The sequence below is a fragment of the Pseudophryne corroboree genome, chromosome 5 (assembly GCF_028390025.1).
Source record: "Pseudophryne corroboree isolate aPseCor3 chromosome 5, aPseCor3.hap2, whole genome shotgun sequence".
Lineage (NCBI taxonomy): Eukaryota > Metazoa > Chordata > Amphibia > Anura > Myobatrachidae > Pseudophryne > Pseudophryne corroboree.
In genome coordinates this window covers 441,198,598-441,220,619 of record NC_086448.1, presented here as the reverse complement: position 1 = coordinate 441,220,619, position 22,022 = coordinate 441,198,598, and the positions used below count along the sequence as shown (strand labels likewise).

The 22,022-nt window shown below is 47.1% G+C and overlaps 1 protein-coding gene across 49 annotated transcripts in view; it reads right to left on the bottom strand.

Annotated features, from left to right (window-relative positions):
* The window catches only part of LOC134927837 (uncharacterized), a 1,188,393-nt gene that overhangs the window by 238,361 nt on the left and 928,010 nt on the right, over positions 1-22,022 (bottom strand). For all 49 annotated transcript variants that reach the window (XM_063922861.1, XM_063922855.1, XM_063922854.1 and 46 more), the window contains 2 exons: positions 12,556-12,585; positions 12,245-12,277 (listed from right to left, as the gene is read on the bottom strand). In XM_063922861.1, coding sequence (XP_063778931.1) covers positions 12,245-12,277; positions 12,556-12,585 — 63 coding nt within the window. The remainder of the gene's footprint in view (positions 1-12,244; positions 12,278-12,555; positions 12,586-22,022) is intronic.

Sequence of the window (22,022 nt, the reverse complement as noted above, 5' to 3'; positions counted from 1 at the left end):
TAGTCTGCGAGTAGTCCGCGGAGATCCAAGAACCATGCTCTCCGAGGCCATTGAGGCGCCACTAGTATGATTGCGGTGGACTCTCGTTTGATCCGTTTTAGCAACAGAGGGAGCAGCGGAAACAGATACACAAGGCTGTACGACCACGCGATTGTGAGAGCATCCACTGCCACTGCCTTTGGATCTCACGCTCTGGACACATACTGGGGTGTTTGGCGATTGTGGCGAGATGCCATCAGGTCCACTTGTGGGTAACCCCACCTCTGGACCAACATGCAAAACACATCTGGATTTAATGCCCATTCTCCTGGATGAAAATCCCGACGGCTGAGATAATCCGCCTTCCAGTTGTCCACTCCCGGAATGAACACTGCCGACAATATCACTTGGTGATGCTCGGCCCAATTGAGAATTTGAGCTACTTCCCGCATGGCCATGCGGCTTCTCGTTCCTCCTTGTTTGTTGATGTACGCGACCGCCGTCACGTTGTCTGACTGCACCTGGACAGTCTGAGACCGGAGCATGTGCACTGCTTGTCGCAACGCATTGTAAATTGGCCGGAGTTCCAGGACATTTATAGACAGCAATCTTTCGTGATCCGCCCAGAGACCCTGGAGCTGACAATTTTGGACCACAGCTCCCCAACCTCTGAGACTCGCGTCCGTCGTTAGAATTATCCAATTCCAGATGCCGAACCGTTTCCCTGCGGTGAGATTGTGTACTTTGAGCCACCAGAGTAGAGATACTCTGGCCCGTGGAGACAACCGCACAATCTGGTGAATCTGCAGATGCGAGCCTGACCACTGTGCGAGCACATCCAGTTGAAAAGGAGGCAAGTAAAATCTTCCGTACTGAAGCACTTCGAAAGCCGCCACCATTTTCCCTAACAGTCGAATGCACAAATGTACAGAGACTGTGCGTGGCTTAAGCACTATCAGATGACGAATACTCTGCACTTTGTTCTAGTAGGTAAATTCTTTGATTCACCGTATCGTAAGTCGTTGAGACGGAATCAGATTTGATTTCTTGAAGCAGACAATCCAACCGTGCTGAACTAGCACATTGTATATTAGCAAAGCATGTTGAAGGAGAATCTGTTGAGACAGAGCTTTGATGAGTAGATCGTCCAAGTACGTGACTATTATCACTCCCAGGGATCTGAGATGAGCTATCATCACAGACATCACTTTGGTGAATACCAGAGGCGCTGACGAGAGACCAAACGGCAGAGCCTTAAATTGGTAATGGTTTTGCCGTACCGCAAACCGTAAGTACCTCTGATGCGGTGGCCAAATTGGAATGTGTAAGTACGCATCCTTGAGATCCAGCGCAATCATGAATTCCTGTGGCTCTAAACCTGCAATTACTGACCGCAGGGATTCCATCATGAATCTGTAGTAAGTGACGTACTGATTTAGACCCTTTAAGTTCAATATTGGTCTGACCGAGCCATCTGGCTTTGGTACTACAAAAAGACTGGAATAATAACCCTGACCTTGTTGGTGTACAGGGACCGGAATCAAAACTGCTGAATCCAGCAGAGACTGAATGGCAATTTGCAGAACCGCCTTCTTGTCTTCAGACACAGGCAGTCCTGTCTTGAAAAACCGTACAGGTGGTAGACAGTCTAACTTTATTTTGTAACCTTTTAACACTAAATTGCGGATCCACCCATCTGTGGATGTCTAGAACCACGCCAAATGGAACGTCTGAAGGCGTGCCCCCACAACTGGAGATCCGAGATGGGATGGGAGCCCGTCATGCCACTGGCTTGTCGGTGACCTTAGCGTTCTGACGACGGGTGGTGGTTTGTTGAAAACCACGTCCTCTACCAGGTGTGGTTGTTCCTCTACCACGGCCTCGAAAGGGCTGAGGTCTAAAGGATTTGAACGCTGGTCCAGAGTATTTCCGTCTAGGTACCGTTAGAGGCAAGGGTCTTGAAGCGTAGAGCAGTTGGTACTGAAATGGTTAATTTTTTTAATAAGTTTTGACACAGACGAATCCACCATTGGCAGATTCTCCCACGTAGATGTCACAGACTCTGGAAACAGGTAACTAGACTTAAATCGGCGAGGTATAGAAAAGCGTTTATCTGGATTCTTCCGTGTCTCTATTAACATCTTAAGAGATTCCGGAAATAAGATTTTAAACCTGCCTGTAAATCTTTTTCTCCTAGTCCGTAGAGGATGCTTGGAACTCCGTAAAGACCATGGGGTATAGACGGGCTCCGCAGGAGACATGGGCTCTATAAAGACTTTAGAATGGGTGTGCGCTGGCTCCTCCCTCTATGCCCCTCCTCCAGACCTCAGTTAGAGAAACTGAGCTCAGAGGAGACGGACAGTACGAGGAAAGGATTTTTGTTAATCTAAGGCAGAGGTTCTCAAACTTGGTACTCGTGGGCCCACACAGTGCATGTTTTGCAGGTCTCCTCACAGAATCACAAGTGAAATAATTAGCTCCACCTGTGGACCTTTCAAAATGTGTCAGTGAGTAATTAATACACCTGTGCACCTGCTGGGTTACCTGCAAAACATGCACTGTGTGGGCCCACGAGGACCAAGTTTGAGAACCTCTGATCTAAGGGCAAGATTCAAACCAGCCCACACCATCCACATCGTACAACATGGAATATACGAACCAGTTAACAGCATGAAACAAAACAGCATCAGCCCGAGACTGATCAAAACTGTAACATAACCCTTATTTAAGCAATAACTATATACAAGTCTTGCAGAATTTAGTCCGCACTGGGATGGGCGCCCAGCATCCTCTATGGCAGGCATTCCCAACCTCGCTCCTCAAGGCACACTAACAGTCCTGGTTTTAGTGATATCCAGGCTTGAACACAGGTGACTTGATTATTAGCTCAGTTATGTTGATTTAACCATCTGTGCTGAAGCCTGGATATCACAAAAACCTGCACTGTTGGTGTGCCTTGAGGACCGCGGTTGGGAATGCCTGCTCTATGGACTAGGAGAAAAAGGTTTACCGGTAGGTTCAAAATCTTATTTTCTCTTACGTCCTAGAGGATGCTGGGGACTCCGTAAGGACCATGGGGTTTATACCAAAGCTCCAGACCGGGCGGGAGAGTGCGGATGACTCTGTAGCACCGATTGAGCAAACATGAGGTCCTCCTCAGCCAAGGTATCAAACTTGTAGAATTTAGCAAAAGTGTTTGAACTCGACCAAGTAACCGCTCGGCAAAGTTGCAATGCCGAGACACCTCGGGCAGCCACCCAAGAAGAGCCCACCTTCCTAGTGGAATGGGCCTTTACCGAATTTGGTACCGGCAATACAGCCGTAGAATGAGCCTACTGAATCGTGTTACCGATCCAGCAGACAATAGACTGCTTAGAAGCAGGGGTGCCAACCTTGTTGGCTGCATACAGGACAAACAGCGCCTCTGTTTTCCTAATACGAGCCGTCCTGGCTACATACACTTTTAAGGCCCTGACTACATCAAGAGACTTGGAATCCTCCAAGTCCCCTGTAACCACTGGCACCACAATAGGTTGGTTCATATGAAACGATAAAACCACCTTAGGCAGAGATTGAGGACAAGTCCTCAACTCTGCTCTATCCACATGGAAAATCAGATAGGGGCTTTTGTGAGACAAAGCCGCCAATTCGGACACCCGCCTTGCAGATGTCAAGGCCAACAACATGACCACTTTCCAAATGAGAAATTTCAACTCAACTGTTTGAAGAGGTTCAAACCAGTGTGACTTAAGGAACTGCAACACCACGTTAAGGTCCCATGGTGCCACTTGGGGCACAAAAGGAGGCTGGATGTGCAGCACTCCCTTTACAAAAGTCTGGACTTCTGGGAGAGAAGCCAATTCCTTCTGAAAGAATATAGATCGGGCTAAAATCTGTACCTTAATGGAGCCTAACTTCAGGCCCATATCTACTCCTGTCTGTAAAAAGTGGAGAAAACGGCCCAGCTGGAAATCTTCCGTAGGAGCATTCTTGGCTTCACACCAAGAAACATACTTCCTCCAGATACGGTGATAATGTTTCGCCGTCACCTCCTTCCTAGCCCTTAGAGTAGGGATGACTTCCTCCGGAATACCTTTTCCAGCTAGGATTCGGTGTTCAACCGCCATGCCGTCAAACGTAACCGCGGTAAGTCTTGGAACACGCAGGGCCCCTGCTGCAACAGGTCCTCCATGAGAGGAAGAGGCCATGGATCTTCTGAGCGTCTCCTGAAGATCTGAATACCAGGCCCTTCGAGGCCAATCTGGAACAATGAGTATTGTCTGCACTCTTTCTTCTTATGATTCTCAATATTTTGGAGATAAGAGGAAGAGGAGGGAATACATATACCGACTGAAACACCCATGGTGTCACCAGGGCATCTACCGCTACTGCCTGAGGGTCCCTTGACCTGGCACAATACATCCGAAGCTTCTTGTTGAGGCGTGACGCCATCATGTCTATTTGAGGAAGTCCCCAAAGACTGGTTATCTCTGCAAAAACTTCTTGATGAAATCCCCACTCTCCTGGATGGAGATCGTGTCTGCTGAGGAAGTCTGCTTCCCAGTTGTCCACGCCCAGAATGAAAACTGCTGACAGATCGCTTACGTGATTTTCCGCCCAGCGCAGAATCAGTGTGGCTTCCGCCATTGCCACTCTGCTCTTTGTCCCGCCATGGTGGTTTACATGAGCCACGGCTGTGACGTTGTATGATTGAATCAGAACCGGTAGTTCGCGAAGAAGATTCTCCGCTTGTCGTAGGCCGTTTTATATGGCCCTTAATTCCAGTATGTTGATGTGTAGACAAGCCTCCTAGCTTGACCATGTTCCCTGAAAATTTCTTCCTTGTGTGACTACTCCCCATCCTCGGAGGCTCGCATCCGTGGTCACCAGAACCCAGTCTTGAATGCCGAACCTGCGACCCTCTAGAAGATGAGCACTCTGCAGCCACCACAGGAGAGACACCCTGGACCTGGGGGGACAGGCTTATTTTCTGATGAATTTGGAGATGGGACCCCGGACCACTTGTCCAGAAGGTCCCACTGAAATGTCCGTGCATGAAACCTGCCGAAGGGGATGGCCTCGTAGGTTGCTACCATTTTTCCCAGTACTCGAGTGCATTGATGGACTGACACTTTTCGGTTTTAACAGGTCTCTGACCATGTTCTGGAGTTCCTGGGCTTTTTCCATCGGGAGAAAAACCCTCTTGTTCCGTGTCCAGAATCATGCCTAAGAAAGATAGCCGAGTCGTTGGAACCAACTGTGACATTTTGTAGATTTAGAATCCAGCCATGTTGCTGCAGCACTCTCAGGGAGAGCAACACGCTTTTCAGCAACTGATCTCTCGATCTCGCTTTTATCAGGAGATCGTCCAAGTACGGGATAATTGTGACTCCCTGTCTGCGCAGGAGCACCATAATTTCCGCCATTACCTTGGTGAAAATCCTCGGGGCCGTGGAAAGCCCAAACGGCAACGTCTGAAACTGGCAATGACAGTCCTGTACAGCGAATCTCAGGTACGCCTGATGAGGGGAATATATGGGAACATGAAGGTATGCATCCTTTATGTCTAGCGACACCATAAAATTCCCCCCTTCCAGGCTGGAGATAACTGCCCGGAGCGATTCCATCTTGAATTTGAACTTTCAAGTACAGGTTTAGGGATTTCAAATTTAGAATGGGTCTGACCGAGCCATCCGGTTTCGGGACCACAAATAGGGGTGAATAGTATCCCTTCCACTGTTGAACTAGGGGAACCTCGACAACCACTTGTTGACAGTTTTTGGATTGCAGCTAAAACTATCTCCCTTTCTTGGGAAGAAGCTGGTAAAGCCGATTTGAAAAACCGGCGAGGAGGCACGTCTTCGAATTCCAGCTTGTAGCCTTGGGATACAATTTCCCTTGCCCAAGGATCCACGTCTGACTGAACCCAGACGTGGCTGAAAAGTCAAAGAAGTGCCCACATGGGCACGGACTCCCTCAGAGGAGCCCCAGCGTCATGTTGTGGATTTAGTAGAAGCCGGGGAGGACTTATGCTCCTGGGAACTAGCCGTAGCAGGCATTCTTTTCCCTCTACCCTTACCTCTGGCGAGGAAGGAAGAGCCCCAACCTCTTCTGGACTTAGGCGACCGAAAGGACTGCATCTGATATTGTGGTGTTTTCTTTTGCTGTGGGGGAACATAAGGTAAAAAAGTGGATTTACCCGCGGTAGCTGTGGAAACCAGGTCCGCAAGACCTTCCCCAAATAAAACCTCACCCTTGTAAGTCAAAACTTCCATATGCCTCTGAGTCGGCATCGCCCGTCCATTGGCGAGTCCACAGCGCTCGCCTAACAGAAATCGCCATGGCGTTGGCTCTCGAACCTAGCAGCCCAACGTCTCTCTGAGTGTCTCTCATATATAAGACACCATCTCTAATGTGAGCTAAGGTCAATAAAATGGTATCCCTATCTAGGGTATCAATGTCAGCTGACAAGGTATCTACCCAAGCTGCTACAGCACTACAAACCCAAGCCGACACTATTGCCAGTCTGAGCAAGGCACCCATATGTGTATAAACGGATTTTAAGGTGGTCTCCTGTCTGCGATCAGCAGGATCCTTGAAGGCTGCCGTATCCGGGGATGGTAGCGCCACCTTTTTGGACAAGCGCGTTAAAGCCTTGTCCACCTTGGGTGAGGATTCCCACCGTAACTTGTTCTGTGACGGGAAAGGATACGCCATAAGAATTCTCTCGGGAATCTGCAGTTTGTCTGGAGTTTCCCAAGCTTTTTCAAATAACTCATTCAGCTCATGAGATAGAGGAAAAGTTACCTCCGGTTTCTTTTCCATAAACATGCATACCCTCGTGTCAGGGACAGAGGGGTCATCTGTGAAATGCAAAACATCTTTTATTGCAATAACCATATAATGAATACTTTTGGCTACCCTTGGGTGTAACCTCGCATCATCGTAGTCGACACTGGAGTCAGAATCAGTGTCTGCTACTTGGGACAGTGGACGTTTCTGAGACCCAGAAGGGCCCTGTGACACAGTCAAAGCCATGGATTGACTCCCTGGACTCTGCTTTGTCCAATCTCTTATGTAATAAAGACACATTAGCATTTAAAACATTCCACATATCCAACCAATCAGGTGTCGGCGTTGCCGACTGAGACACAACGATCATCTGCGCCACCTCCTCCCTAGATGAGCCTTTCGCTTCAGACTTGCCGACACGCACGTACTGACACCACCACACACTCAGGGATATATCTATATGGAGATAGTCCCCCAATAAGGCCCTTTGGAGAGACAGAGAAAGGAGTATGCCAGCACACACCCAGCGCCACCGGATACTGGACTAAAATCCCAGCTAGTACAGCGCTTTTATAGAAATATGTATACAATTACACTCACTGCACCAATTAATGTGCCGCGCCCCCCCCACCCCCCACTTTGCCCTCTGTAACCGTGTTCAGCAGGGGAGAGTCCGGGGAGCCAGCTTCTCTGCAGTGTGCTGTGGAGAAAATGGCTCTGGTTAGTGCTGGAGGATCAAGCCCCGCCCCCTCAGCGGCGGGCTTCGGTCCTGCTCAAATTATTTATACTGGCGGGGGATTTTTTTTTTATTATACCGCCTCCGCAGTATATAATCCATATGCCAGTGTCCCTTGAGGTTTATATTGCTGCCAGGGCACCCCCCCTGCGCCCTTACAGTGTCCGCTGTGTGAGCAATGGCGCGCAGCGTTACCTCAGTGGAAGATCTGAAGTCTTCTGCTGCCTTTGAAGTCTTCTTTTCTTCTCAATAATCACCCGGCTTCTATCTTACGGCTCTGTGAGGAGGACGGCGGCGCGGCTCCGGGACGAACGGCGAGGGTGAGACCTGTGTTCCGACCCTCTGGAGTTGATGGTGTCCAGTAGCCTAAGAAGCAGAGCCCATCATTTAAGTAGGTCTGCTGCTCTCCCCTCAGTCCCACGATGCAGGGAGCCTGTTGCCGGCAGTGCTCCCTGAAAATAAAAAACCTAACAAAAAGTATTTTTCAGAGAAACTCAGTAGAGCTCCCTTGCAGTGCACTCAGTCTCCTCTGGGCACAGGATCTAACGGAGGTCTGGAGGAGGGGCATAGAGGGAGGAGCCTGTGCACACCAATTCTAAAGTCTTTAGAGTGCCCATGTCTCCTGCGGAGCACGTCTATACCCCATGGTCCTTACGTAGTCCCCAGCATCCTCTAGGACGTAAGAGAAAAAGGAACACACACTGGAGATCTGTGTCGTTTAGTAAATACCATCTCATCCTTTGTCAGAGGTTCTTCAGTCTCTGTAAACTTCAGAGACTGACGCACCGCCCTAATGAGATTATCAATGCCCGGACTGTCGATATCCTCAGAATCTGACTGCTGGTCCAATTCGCCTTCCTCATGCTCATCTTGCGCAGTGAGGTCTGGCATAGAATCGTCAGAATGCAACATAGAAGAAACTGGTAAATTATAACACAAATGAAAACTATCTTTTTTACCCGAAGTGGACTTGGACCTTTGCAAAGGCTGAGACCCTTCAGGTATCTGTGGCGGTCTCACCAGAGTACCTTTAGCGCTTCGACACAGAAGGTGCGGTACTTGGCAGACAGGCAGTTTTGGCAGTAGCCAAATCAGCCACTATCTTATTTAAGTCCTCCCCAAACAGAATATCTCCCTTGAAAGGGAGAACCTCCAGGGTTTTTCTAGAATCCAGATACATGGACCAGGATCTCAGCCACAATATCCGGCGAGCCAGGACTGACTTAGTATAGGTCTTGGCTGCTAGAATACAGGCATCAGAAGCTGCCTCTTTAATATAGTGAGAAGCTGTGACAATATCTAGCATGGTCAGAAGAGATTTCAGCTTCTAACTCTAGGGCCCACGCTTCAATAGCCTCTGCAGCCCATGTTGCTGCAATAGTGGGTCTTTGTGCAGAACCTGTGAGGGTGTAAATCGCTTTCAGACAACCCTCCACACGTTTATCCGTAGGCTCTTTCAGAAACGCAACGGTAGTGACAGGTAGAGCTGAGGAAACCACCATCCTAGCCAGATGCGAGTCCACTGGAGGAGGCGTTTCCCAATTTTTAGACAGCTCTGGCGCGAGGGGATAGCGAGCAAGCAGCTTCTTGTGAGGCACGAACTTCTTACCTGGATTTTTACCAGGATTCCTGACGTATATCAACCAAGTGATCAGAGTGAGGTAAAACTTGTTTAACCACCTTCTGACGCTTGAATCTATCTGGTTTCTTAGGAGGAACGGATGGCTTGGGATCAACCGTAATAGCCTCCAATAGATCAGGAACATCCACTTGTCAACTACTATCCCCATCAGTATTATCAGTGTCAGAATCTGTGGGGTCAGTGTAAACGCCATCCTCATCAGACGAGGTGTCAGTGACAGCAGTGGATTGTGAGGAAGTAATGGCCCGCTTAGAGGACTCCTTGGTCTTAAGCGAGTGAGGGTTAGACTTTTTAGTAGTCAGGGACTGATTCATAACTGAGCGAACAATCTGCCGCAGGGACCATATATGGTTGAACCGGCATAGGAGGTCCCATAGGGGGCGTTCGTTTAATAACTAGCGTATTCAGTAGCGTAGAGACGGTAGCCCACGGCAGGTCATTCTGGACCCCGTTGCTATAGTCCCACTTGGGGGCAAAGAACCCCTAGAACTAGCCCTCAGCTGCTGTAATTTCCTCAAAAGTATCTGTGGCCTCAGCACTACTACCAGTGTGTTCAGCCCCAGAACAGTTACCCTCATAGTCAGACATTTTATAGTACAATTTGTCAGCAGCACAATACCTGACCCAAACCCCTGCACAGTGTTGTCAGCACAAACAGGGATTCAGGAGAGATATGGTGACTAAAATCACACAGAGAAATACAATTACAGTATATCTTGTGAATATCCTATATTACAGTATTATAAACCTGACACCTAGCCACCTCAGGTTATAGAATATAGGGATGGCAAGCTGAGCGAGACGAAATGGAGGTCACACAGCAAGCTAATGCACACACATATAGTCACAGCTGTACAATGCAGAGGTTATTACAAACAATAATACTGCACTGGACTAGCTTATATATAGCTATGTAATCAATAGATACAACACTGCACAGTAAAGCCTGGATGTACATCACAGGGTACTTGTACCAGATAGCCCTGACTAAATGCACTTTTTCTTAACTAACTGTCTAAACGACATGTAGAATACTTAAGTGTCTTGTAAAGGCACAGCGCTGACTATCAGGCGGCTTTACAAAGGAGGATTTGCCCAAGCAGTCCCAGGAACAGTGTAGCTGGGGAAATGGCGCCCAAACACTGACAGGGAGAGAGGGAGAGAGGGAGAGACAGATATGCAGCTCCAGGGCCGGAATATTTACTGTAAATGGCGCCCTGGGGCTAGGGGAGGGGCTCCAGGTCTAAGCCTTATCCCGTCTGCTGGCAAAACCACCTGGTACTGCGGGATACTTGTAAAAAGGTTTAGAAAGAAAACCCTACCTGCACCCAATGCCCTAGTGATCTAGTAGAATCGCCTGTACTGCCACAGTGTCCACTGCCAGCACGCACAGCCCGCCTGCCACCGGCCGCGCTGGATCGCGATAAAGTGCGGGTCCCGCCTACCTCCTCCTGAAGTGTGGCCACACGATCCTGGAGAGCCCCAGCCGTGTGTGACCGATTTGGAAGAAAACCGAAGCCTTCTGCTGTAGGTACCCGGCAACAAGGGCTCGGGAGTCTACAGCGCCGCTGGGGGAGAGATGGAGCTGCAGCAGGTGATGTCTACTGACATCCACACAATCTGTGCCTCTGCTGCAGCCCTTGTAGTCTTTTTTCCTCAGAAAAAGCTTTTTCTAGAGCTGCTGTGAGCAGCTCTTCCTGTTACATGCTTGCACTGCAAGCACCAACTACAAAACTGAGCTCCTGTGCACGGAGGCAGGGTGATATAGGAGGCGGCGCTATGCATCTTGGGAAGAAGGTCAAAGCTTTTGAGCCTGTTGGTGCTTCGGATCAAGATCCTACTCTACACCCCATTGTCTATCCTTGTGGAGCACAGTGTACCCCGCAGCAGAAATTTTTTTTTTTTAAATGACCAAAAGTCACTATGAACAATGCTAGGTGATGATGTGCCTGCTGTGGTCTATGGGCATTGACTTCAAGCAGTTGTAGAAAACAGCTGCAGGTATCTGAATGGTCAGCATTATACATTGCCCAAGCATATCGGCCCGCTATCTTATAGATAGCAGCGCCGATATAGACAGGGGAGCACTGTGGACATATCGCAGCCATCATACATGGGGGCAAAACGGTAAAGCGCACATAACGTGCCCCCCCAATATCGACAGTTTTTACATTTACCCCCAAGTCACAAGTATTCTGGGCAAAAGCAGCCTCATACACTTTGAAACAGGGTCAGGGGAACAGGCACCATCTCCTGGGGTAGATGGCGGTGTGCAGCAGCTGAAATTGGCCTCAACCAGTTTTATTGTGCGCAAAACAGAAATAAACATCAAAATAAAATACCTTGCTGGCACCAACTAAACACAGGATAATCCTTATTCACTTACAAAAAGTCCCTTACAAAAATACATCAAGATTACCAGGCACAGCAGGTTTATCTCACAGAGACTCCATAGTCTCATCTTTCCCAAGGCAGAGAGGGCAGGATGTACTAAGCCAGTGATGGCTAACCTTGACACTCCAGCTGTTGAACTACACATCCCAGCATGCCCTGCTACAGTCTTGCTATTTGGCCATGCTAAAGTGTTAAGGTTAGCCATCACTGTACTATGCTTACTAAAGTGATAATTTCACTGTGATAAAGTACCAGCCAATCACCTCCTGTCATTTTTCAAATCCAGCCTGTTACATGGCAGTTAGCCGATTGGCCGGTACTTTATCACAGTGAAATTATCACTTTTGTAAGCTTAGTACATCCCACCCTGAGAGAGAGCAATGATCAGGCTGACCGCCTTTTTAAACACACCCATACAGCTGAAAGTCCTAAGCAGCTTTCCGTGAAGCTTAAAGCCCAAAGACCCGAACCGGGTCTAAATGGATGGAGAACCTGCCCTCTTCTCACATCCAACCTCAGGACCCTTATCTGGTTCTTAACAAAAGCTCTCCGCAAAACCAACAAAATATTCCAGGGGTTTAAAAACACATCGGTAGCAAACCTGGAGCAAATATACCTGCCTTCAACCACTATTCCAGTGATATTGTCACAATGTATATAAAGTACAAGTGTATTTATATACAAAAAGTAATTTTATATACCTGGAACCATTGTTGTGACCACCTTCTTGTTTTCTAAAATGTAAAGAAAAAAAACAAAAAACACTTATTACTGATGTAAACGAGGACCGCTCACATTTAGAAGGAAAAATTCTGCATGTTAGTAATAGTCATGATGAACGATGCTAGGTGATGCCATAAAGTAAATCAAAAAGGTACAGAGAGAGGAATGCAAAACACAAAAAAAACCATCAGCACAAATGCAAATTAAAATGGGATCATTCTGAAGCATGTTGTAGTTCTCCAAATAACTTACACATGTATCTATATACAAAAATAGACATTTCCTATACCTGGAAACCTTGTGGTGCTCATCTGGTTTCCTAAAACGTAAAGAAAAAAAACCTGTAACTCCGAATGTAAATGAGGATATTCACATTTAGCAGAAGAAATGTTTGCATTTACTAATTTTAGCCACTTTATTAATGGTAAGTGACACCACACATACATAGGCCTGGTCATAGAATGCTTCCCTCCAGTGGTTGCTAAGCAGTGTGACACAGTAATCATGGTTAATGAGGAAATGGAATGCCAGGGATATATAGTGTGGGAAAAAAGGATTTTGGTACTTTCCAGATAAATCCTTTTCTTTGAATCCATAGGGAGCACTGTAGTATTCTTGGGATATGGACAGTGCGATAGCAGGTATAGGTACATTTATTTAAATGTGTAACCCTCCTTCCCCTCCATACTCGCAAGATGCCCCAGTGTTTTTTGCCGAGCTGAACAGGAGCAAGAGGATGAACAAGGGAGAATTACATATAACAAACTAGAAAGCTGAAATGACAACAGATAATCACCTTAACCTTCAAACAAGCAGGTGATAACGTGTACTATAAGTATAACCTGAACCTACCACAAGGCAGGTGAAACTGCTCTGGATGGGCACCAGTATTCCCTATGGATTCAAAGAAAAGGATTTATCTTGTAAATACCAAAATCCTATTTTCTTTTCATCCACTAGGGGTCACTGGAGTACTCTTGGGACGTACCAAAGTTTCCCCCTTGGGCAGAAGAACTGGTTGGCACCTGTAACAGTAGACGGCCAAAGCCAGATGCCACAAAAAGTATCAAACTTGTAAAAGCGCACAAACATGTAACCGCACGCAAAGTTATGTCGTGGAAGCCCCACAACCTGTTGGCCATGACGTTCCCACAGAATGCGTGGAATATGCCGAAATAGATGCATGCGCTTGTAAACTAGTATGAAAGTAAGCCTGATGAATGGTCAGCTTAATCCATCTAGCCAACCTCTGCCTGGAAGCCGGCCAACCTATCTTGACTGCATTAGAGAGAACAAACAATGTATCTTTTTTACGTACGGTTAATGTTCGGGCTACATAAATACAAAGCGCACGAACCACATTCAAAAGTAGCTGGAGGTCCTGAACCTTCTGAGAAAGCAGGAACTACGATTGGTTGATTTATGTGAAAAGAGGATACTACCTTTGGTAGAAAAGCGGGATTTGTCCGAAGTTCCGCTGTGTTATCATGAAACACCCGATACGGTGGTTTGCATGAACACGCACCTATTTCTGAAACACACCTTGCCGAAGCAAGGCGGTTTTCTAAGTGAGAAACTTAACATCCATTTGTTGTAAGAGTTCAAAAAAGTGAGGACTACAAAAAGTCTAAAACTACATTCAAGTCCCATGGAGCTGTAGGTGGTATAAACATAAGTTAAACTCTAAGGACACCCTGCAGAAACGTATGCTTTGTTAGCAATTAAAGCCAAATGGCGCTAAAAGAAAATTGACAAAACAGTAACCTGCCCCTTTAGGGGCAAACGTAGTCTGCTGTAACTGGCTTTCTAACACGTAACATGGTTGGTATAAGACTCTGGAATGTCCTCGTCTTAAAAGAACGGTTTCAACAGTCAACCCGTCAAACGCAGCCGTGCTAAATCGGGGTAAAGAACGGACTTTGTTTCAGGTGGTCTGGACGTAGCGGAAGCGGACACGGATAGTCTGCGAAAATCCAGAGAACCACGCTCTCTGAGGCGCCACTAGTATGACGGTTGTGGACTCTTGGTCCGCCTTAGCAACCGAGGAAGCAGCGGAAATAGATACACTAGGATGTATGGCCACGCTATTGTGAGAGCATCCACTGCTACTGTCTTTGGATCTCTTGTTCTGGACACATATTGGGGTGTCTGATGATTTTGGCGAGATGCCATTAGATCCACCTGTGGATAATCACACCGTTGGACTAACATCTGGTACACTTCTGGATGTAAAGCCCATTTTCCTGGATGAAAATCCTGACAATTCAGATAATCTGCTTCTTAGTTGTCCACTCCTGGAATGAACACTGCCGATATCACTTGGTGATGCTTGGCCCAATTGAGAATTCGAGCAACTTCTCACATGGCCATGCGACTTCAAGTTCCTCCTTGTTTGTTTATGTATGCGACTACCGTCACATTGTCCAACTGAACCTTAACAGTCAGAGACTGGAGAATGTGAACTGCCTGTTGCAGAGTGATGTAAATTGGCCTGAGTTCCAGGACATTTATTGACCGTAATCTCTTGGTCTGACTATATAAACACTGAAGCGGACAATGTAGGACTACTGCTCTCCAAGCTCAGAGACTTGCATCTGCCGTATGAAAAAGGATAATTCCAACGGTGAGATTTCTTTATATGGAGAAACCAGAGTAGCGATACTCTGGCCCTTGGAGACAACTGCACCACCTGATGAATTTGTAGATAAGCCCGACCACTGTACGTACTGGAGTACTTCGAAAGACGCCACCATCTTAACAATCGAAAGCACAAGTGCACAGACACCATCCGTGGTTTGAGCACTAACTGTACTAGATGACGAATACTTTGTGCTCTCTTCTGGCAGGTAAATGCGTTAATCTACCATATCCAGAATCATTTGTTGAAACGGAACAAGGCTTGATTTTTTTTTTTTTTTATTTTTTTTTTAAAGTTGACAGGCCAAGAGTGCTGAACTAGTACATTGTACGTCCGTAAGGCATTTTGAAGGAGTATTTTTTGAGCCTAAGCCTTGATGAGAAGGTTGTTTTAGTACAGAACTATTAATCACTACCAGGGATCTGAGATGAGCTATCATCACAGACATCACTTTTGTGAATACCCGAGGCGCTGATGAGAGGCCAAACGGTAGTGGCTGAAATTGCTAATGGTTTTGTTGTACTGCAAACGTTAAGTACGCCTGATACAGTGGCCAAATTGGAATGTGTAAGTACGCATCCATGAGATACAGCGAAATCATGAATTCCTGTATTTTTAAACCTGCAATTCCCGACCGCAGGAATCCCATCTTAAATTTGTAGTAAGTGACGTACTGATTGAGCCCCTTTAGGTTTAATATCTGTTTAACAGAGCCGTCCGGCTTTGGTACTTCAAAAATATTGGAATTAAACCCCTGCCGTTGGTTGGTGAATGGGTACCTGAATTAACACTGCTTAATCTACGAGACTGAATAACGGTCTGCAGAACTGCCCTCTTGTCTGCTGACAAAGGCAGACCTCCTTGAAAAACTGCATTGGTGGCAGACAAATCGAACGCCTGTCATGCCACTGGTTTGTCAGCTGGCTGTGTGTCTTGATAACTGTTCGTGGTTTGTTGAAAACCACGTCTACTCTGTATGGTTGTTCCTTGAGCACAGCCACGAAAGGACTGAGGTCTAAAAGATTTGAACGCTGGTCTAGCATATCGTCTTTTAAGAATTGGTGCGGGCAACGGTATTAAAACAGACTTTCCCCCAGTAGCCTGAGAAATCCATTTTTTCCGTTCAGAACCAAATACCATATCGCTAGTATAAGGCAATGCTTCTATTCCTCATTTTGACTCAGCCTCGGACTGCCAAGAACGCAACCAAAGTGCCCGTCGGGCTGTAATTAGTGAAGCTGCAAGCCGAGAACTAACCTGTCTGACATCCACAGAAGCCGTACTTAAATACTCAGGCGATTGACAAATGTGATCGACGTAAAGTATAAGCTGGTCAGGGGAAAGACCCTATTGTAGGTCTAACCAGAGTTGTATTGCCCATGCAACTACTGCCTTGTTAACACAAACAAAAGCAGGTCTAAACACTCCTGCTGTTGTATACATGGATTTTAACATGGCCTCCAGCTTACGCTCAAACGGGTGTTTTAGCGTTGTTGCAGCTAGGATGGTAATAGTTAATTTGTTTGAAAGTTTTGAAAACCGAATAATCCACTGGCGGCACATTTTTCCATTTAGTTGTCAACCTGGAAAAGGGTAGTTAGACAGAAATCAATTTGGCATAGAAAAACGTGTATGTGGAATTTGTATACTTACGCCAACTGCTTATTAAGATAATCTGAATAAGAACAGTCTCACTTTGGGGTAAATTTACCAAGATGGGAGATCTATTTAAGATGGGATGTTGCAAATAGCAACCAATCAGATTCCAGGTATTATCTTCTAGAAGGAGCTAGATAAATAAGTAGAATCTGATTGGTTGCCATGGGCTACATCCCATCTTAAATAGAACTCATCTTAGTAAATGTATTCCTTTATCTCTTAGCAAATCTAGCACCTGGCGCACTGCTCTGAAAATAATCAATGGCCGGGCCTCATTGATTTTACTGTCCGACTCCTGGCCCAAATCACCCTCCTCCTGTTTTTCCTGAGATACAAGATCTCGTATTGAATTTTCAGTGTAAAATCGTGGAATGCAATCCTAAAAATATGCTGAGCCCACTCTGGTTGCTCAGACGGCATTGACCTTGCCTGATACTTAGCCGCCTCACGATCTTATGCAAAAATCAGCCATCACACCTGCCATCATCACCTAAGGAGGATCAGGGCAGAGGTCCTTACATGGACCCGTATTTGCAAGATACACTGTGCAAGTGGAAGTTTCATCACGTAACACAATCAGTTATCGCAGACAAGCTGCGTTTTTAGAGTTTGAATTAGCTTATGATGCACAGACAATATACACAGCGGTAACAGTAGATTTTCACGACTCCGAGAAAGAAGTAGCTAAAGTGTGTATTTGACAGAGTGCACTGCACTGTAGTACACACTAAGTTTGCGATACACAAAAAAACGTACTCACACCTGCCCCCTCTAGTGGCCGAGTGATGTAGGACCTCAAACTTCCTGCAGGAAGTAACAGGATGTATAACATGGCGTCTCACCATGTGCTTGTTGCTTTTGTTTTTTACGTTTTTTTTTTCTATTTAATACAGACTATAGAAAGCACCAGGACTAAATAAATGTTAGTAGTATATTTTTCTCAGAAGGTTGCGATAATTAGGTCACCCTTCTTTCTGTGCATCGACAATACAGTTCTTTTTCTCTTCTTGTTCCTATTGATTAACCTTAGCTGTAGTCGATGGCACCCCCAGCAGGAACGGTGAATACCTTAATGCAACAGGGGTCATCTTTCAGAGCTCTAGAAAGCTCCTAATTTGATATAACAAAATTGTGTGTGTGCAGATACAAGCCCACTTTGCTAAATAAATGTTAAACAGAAAAATTCCCCAGCATCGGCTTAATAGCCTGCTTTGCCCCTTACAGCCATTTGTGAAACCGTGCGGCTTTAGCCCACTGATATATAAGACACTGGGACCGCCATTTCCTCCCTCCACCGCTGGCAGAGTGAAGAATCAGGGAGCGGTGACTGGCGCCAGCAGCGTCTGGAGTATCTGGGGACAGGTGGCAGTAGCCGGGCAGCGTGTCTATGCCTGTGAGCCGTGAGTGCCAGGAGACTCGCTAGTGAAAGTCTCCGCCCCTCTCCCGTAGCCCGGCAGCTATACGTGAGCTGACCGCAGCGGGGACGGTGACCAGCAGCGGTGGTGATAGCGCCATTCCCCTCTATATGAAGGAAGCGGTGGAGACAGGCACACGGTGATGTAGCCTTGCAGCACGTACAGTTTAATACTCACCACCTCCGGAGCGCGGCATGAGCTGACCGTCGCTATAGACAGCACAGTACTGACACACAGAGCGGCGGCAATGTGACCTGACCACCCGCTCACAACCTTTTCTGTGGTCTGGAGCACCAACGGGGCTTCTCTACAAGCAATGACCCGCTCCGTCAGCTAAAGCTGGAATCAGCTTATGCTGATGAAGGTCTATGGTGTTTCTTCTCTCCAAGCACCGACAAGCCGTTGCTTCTTAATAAGCTGGAAAGGGTTGTGGTTAAAAAAAAAAAAAAATGATTTTGATACCTACCGGTAAATCCTTTTCTCCTAGTCCGTAGAGGATGCTGGGGTCCGCTTCATGATCCTGGGGTATAGACGGTTCCGAAGGAGCCATGGGCACTCTTAAGACTTTTCAATGGGTGTGAACTGGCTCCTCCCTCTATGCCCCTCCTCCAGACCTCAGTTATAGGAACTGTGCTCAGGGAGACTGACATTTCGAGGAAAGGATTTACTTTTAAACTAGTGGTGAGACATACCAGCTCACACCTCAACCATGCCGCACAACATGGCATTCAACGTAACACACGCCAACAGGCATGAATCAATTACAGCAGCATGCTATAACAACTTGTGTAAATCTAACAAAAAACTGCAGGTAAAGTACGCACTGGGACGGGCACCTATCATCCTCTACGGACTAGAAGAAAAGGATTTACCGGTAGGTATCAAAATCCTGTTTTCTCATTCATCCTAGAGGATGCTGGGGTCCACTTCATGACCATGGGGTTTATACCAAAGCTCCAGCACAGGCGGGAGAGTGCGGATGACCCTGCAGCACAAATTGACCGAACTTGAGGTCTTCATCGGCCAAGGTGTCAAACTTGTAGAATTTTGCAAATGTGTTTGACCCCGAGCAAGTAGCTGCTCGGCAAAGTTGCAATGCCGAGATCCCCCGGGCATCCACCCAGTATGAGCCCACCTTCCTAGTGGAGTGGGCCTTCACCGACATCGGTAACAGCAATCCAGCCGTAGTATGAGCGTGCTGAATCGTACCTCTGATCCAATGCACAATAGTCTGCTTGGAAGCAGGACACCCAATCTTGTTGGGAGCATACAGGACAAACAGAGCCTCTGTTTTCCCTATCCGAGCTGTTCTAGCGCCATAAATCTTCAAATCCCTAACCACATCTAGAGACTTTGACTCAGTGAATGTGTCAGTAGCTACTGGCACTACAATATGTTGGTTTATGTGGAAAGATGAAACCACCTTTGGAAGAAAATGTTGACGAGTTCTCAACTCTGCCCTATCTTCATGGAAGATCAGGTAAGGGCTCGTGAGACAAGTCCCCCAAATCAGATGGGTCTGGGACTCCAGGTCGACAACAAAAAGGTCGACACACCATAGGTCGACGTCAATTGGTCGACACCTTAGGTCGACATGGACAAAAGGTCGACAGGAACAAGATAGACATGGAAAAGGTCGACATGAGTTTTTTATTTTTTTTTGGTGTCGTTTTCTTCGTAGAGTGACCGGGAACCCCAATTAGTGCACCGCTTCGCTCGCCATGCTTCGGGCATGGTGCCTTCGCTCCGCTTGGCACAGATTACCGTTCCAATCGTAGTCCACATGGATCGTTAAGTATGAACAAGTTCCAAAAAAGAAAGAAAAATTGTGAAAAAAATCATGTCAACCTTTTTTCCATGTCGACCTAAGGTGTGTCGACCAATTGGCGTCGACCTAAGGTGTGTCGACCTTTTTGTTGTCGACCTGGAGTCCGGATACCAATCAGACACCCGCCGTGCGGATGCCAATGCTAAAAGCATCACCACTTTCCAAGTGAGAAACTTCAACTATCTCTTGTAGAGGCTCAAACCAATCCGACTGAAGGAACTGCAACACCACATTAAGGTCCCATGGTGCCACTGGAGGCACAAATGGAGGCTGGATGTGCAGAACCCTTTTCACGAAGGTCTGAACCTCTGGAAGAGAGGCCAATTGTTTTTGGAAGAACACAGACAAGGCCGAAATCTGGAACTTGATTGACCCCAATCGGAGGCCTGCCTCCACACCAGCCTGCAGAAAATGGAGAAAACGTCCCAACTGAAACTCTTCCGCAGGAGCCTTCTTGGATTCACACCAAGATACATATTTTCTCCAAATACGTTGGTAATGTTTCGACGTTACTCCTTTCCTGGCCTGAATAAGGGTGGGGATGACTTCCTTAGGAATACCCTTTCGGGCTAGGATCCGGCGCTCAACAGCCATGCCATCAAACATAGCCGCGGTAAGTCTAGATACACATACGGCCTCTGCTGCAGCAGGTCCTCGCGAAGAGGAAGAGGCTGAGGATCTTCTATGAGCAACTCCTGAAGATCTGAGTGTCAAGCCCTCCTTGGCCAGTCTGGGGCAATGAAGATTGCTCGAACTCTTGTTCTCCTTATGATCCTGAGCACTTTTGGGATCAGAGGAAGTGGAGGGAAGACATGCACTGACCGGAACACCCACTGGGCCACTAGCACATCCACTGCTATTGCTTGAGGGTCTCTCAACCTGGAACAATATTTCTGAAGCTTCTTGTTGAGACGACATGCAATCATGTCTACTTGAGGAACTCCCCAAAGACTTGTCACCTCTGCGAAGACTTCTTGGTAGAGGCCCCACTCTACTGGATGGAGATCGTGTCTGCTGAGGAAGTCTGCTTCCCAGTGGTCTACTCCCAGAATGAAAATTGCAGACAGAAATTTTACATGTCTTTCTGCCCAGAGGAGGATCTTCGTCACCTCTGCCATTGCCGCTCTGCTTTTCGTTCCGCCCTGCCTGTTTATGTACGCGACTGCTGCTACATTGTCCGACTGGATCTGCATGGGATGATCTTGAATAAGATGTACTGCTTGTTGAAGGCCGTTGTAAATGGCCCTCAATTCCAGCACGTTTATGTGAAGGCAGGCTTCCTGACTTGACCATTTTCCTTGAAAGCTTTCCCCCTGAGTGACAGCTCCCCAGCCTCGTAGACTTGCATCCATGGTTACCAGGAACCAGTCCTGAATCCCGAACCTGCGTCCCTCTAGTACAGGCCTGGCCAACCTGTGGCTCTCCAGCTGTTGTAAAACTACAAGGCCCATCATGCCTTGCCACTGTTTTGCTATTAGGGAATGCTAAAACTGTGGCAGGGCATGCTGGATTGTGTAGTTTCACAACATCTGGAGAGCCACAGGTTGGCCAGGCCTGCTCTAGTAGGTGAGAACTTTGTAGCCACAACAGGAGCAAAATCCTGGCTTTTGACGACAGGATCATTTTCCGGTGCATGTGTAGGTGGGATCCCGACCACTTGTCCAACAGGTCCCACTGGAATACCCTGGCATGGAACCTGCCAAACTGTATGGCCTCATAAGCCGCCACCATCTTCCCCCAACAACCGAATGATGGTCTCAATATCTGTTTTACTATTTTCTGGATTTCCAGAGCCTTTTCCACCGGAAGAAACACTCTGAACTTCTGTGTCCAGAATCATCCCGAGGAAAAACAATCTTGTCGTCAGTTCCAACTGTGACTTTGGATAATTTATGATCCAACCGTGTTGTTGGGAGTATTGAAAGGGAGTGTGTGATGTTTTGCAACAACTGCTCCCTGGATCTCGCCTTTATCAGGAGATCGTCTACATAAGGAATTATATTGACTCATTTTGGACGCAGGAGAACCATCATCTCCGCCATCACCTTGGTGAATACCCTTGGCGCCGTGGAGAGACCGAAAGGTAACGCCTGGAATTGGTAATGGCAATCCTGAACCGCGAATCTCATGATAAGCCTGGTGAGGAGGATAAATGGGAATATGCAGGTAAGCATCTTTTATGTCTACCGACACCATGTAGTCCCCCTCCTCCAGAC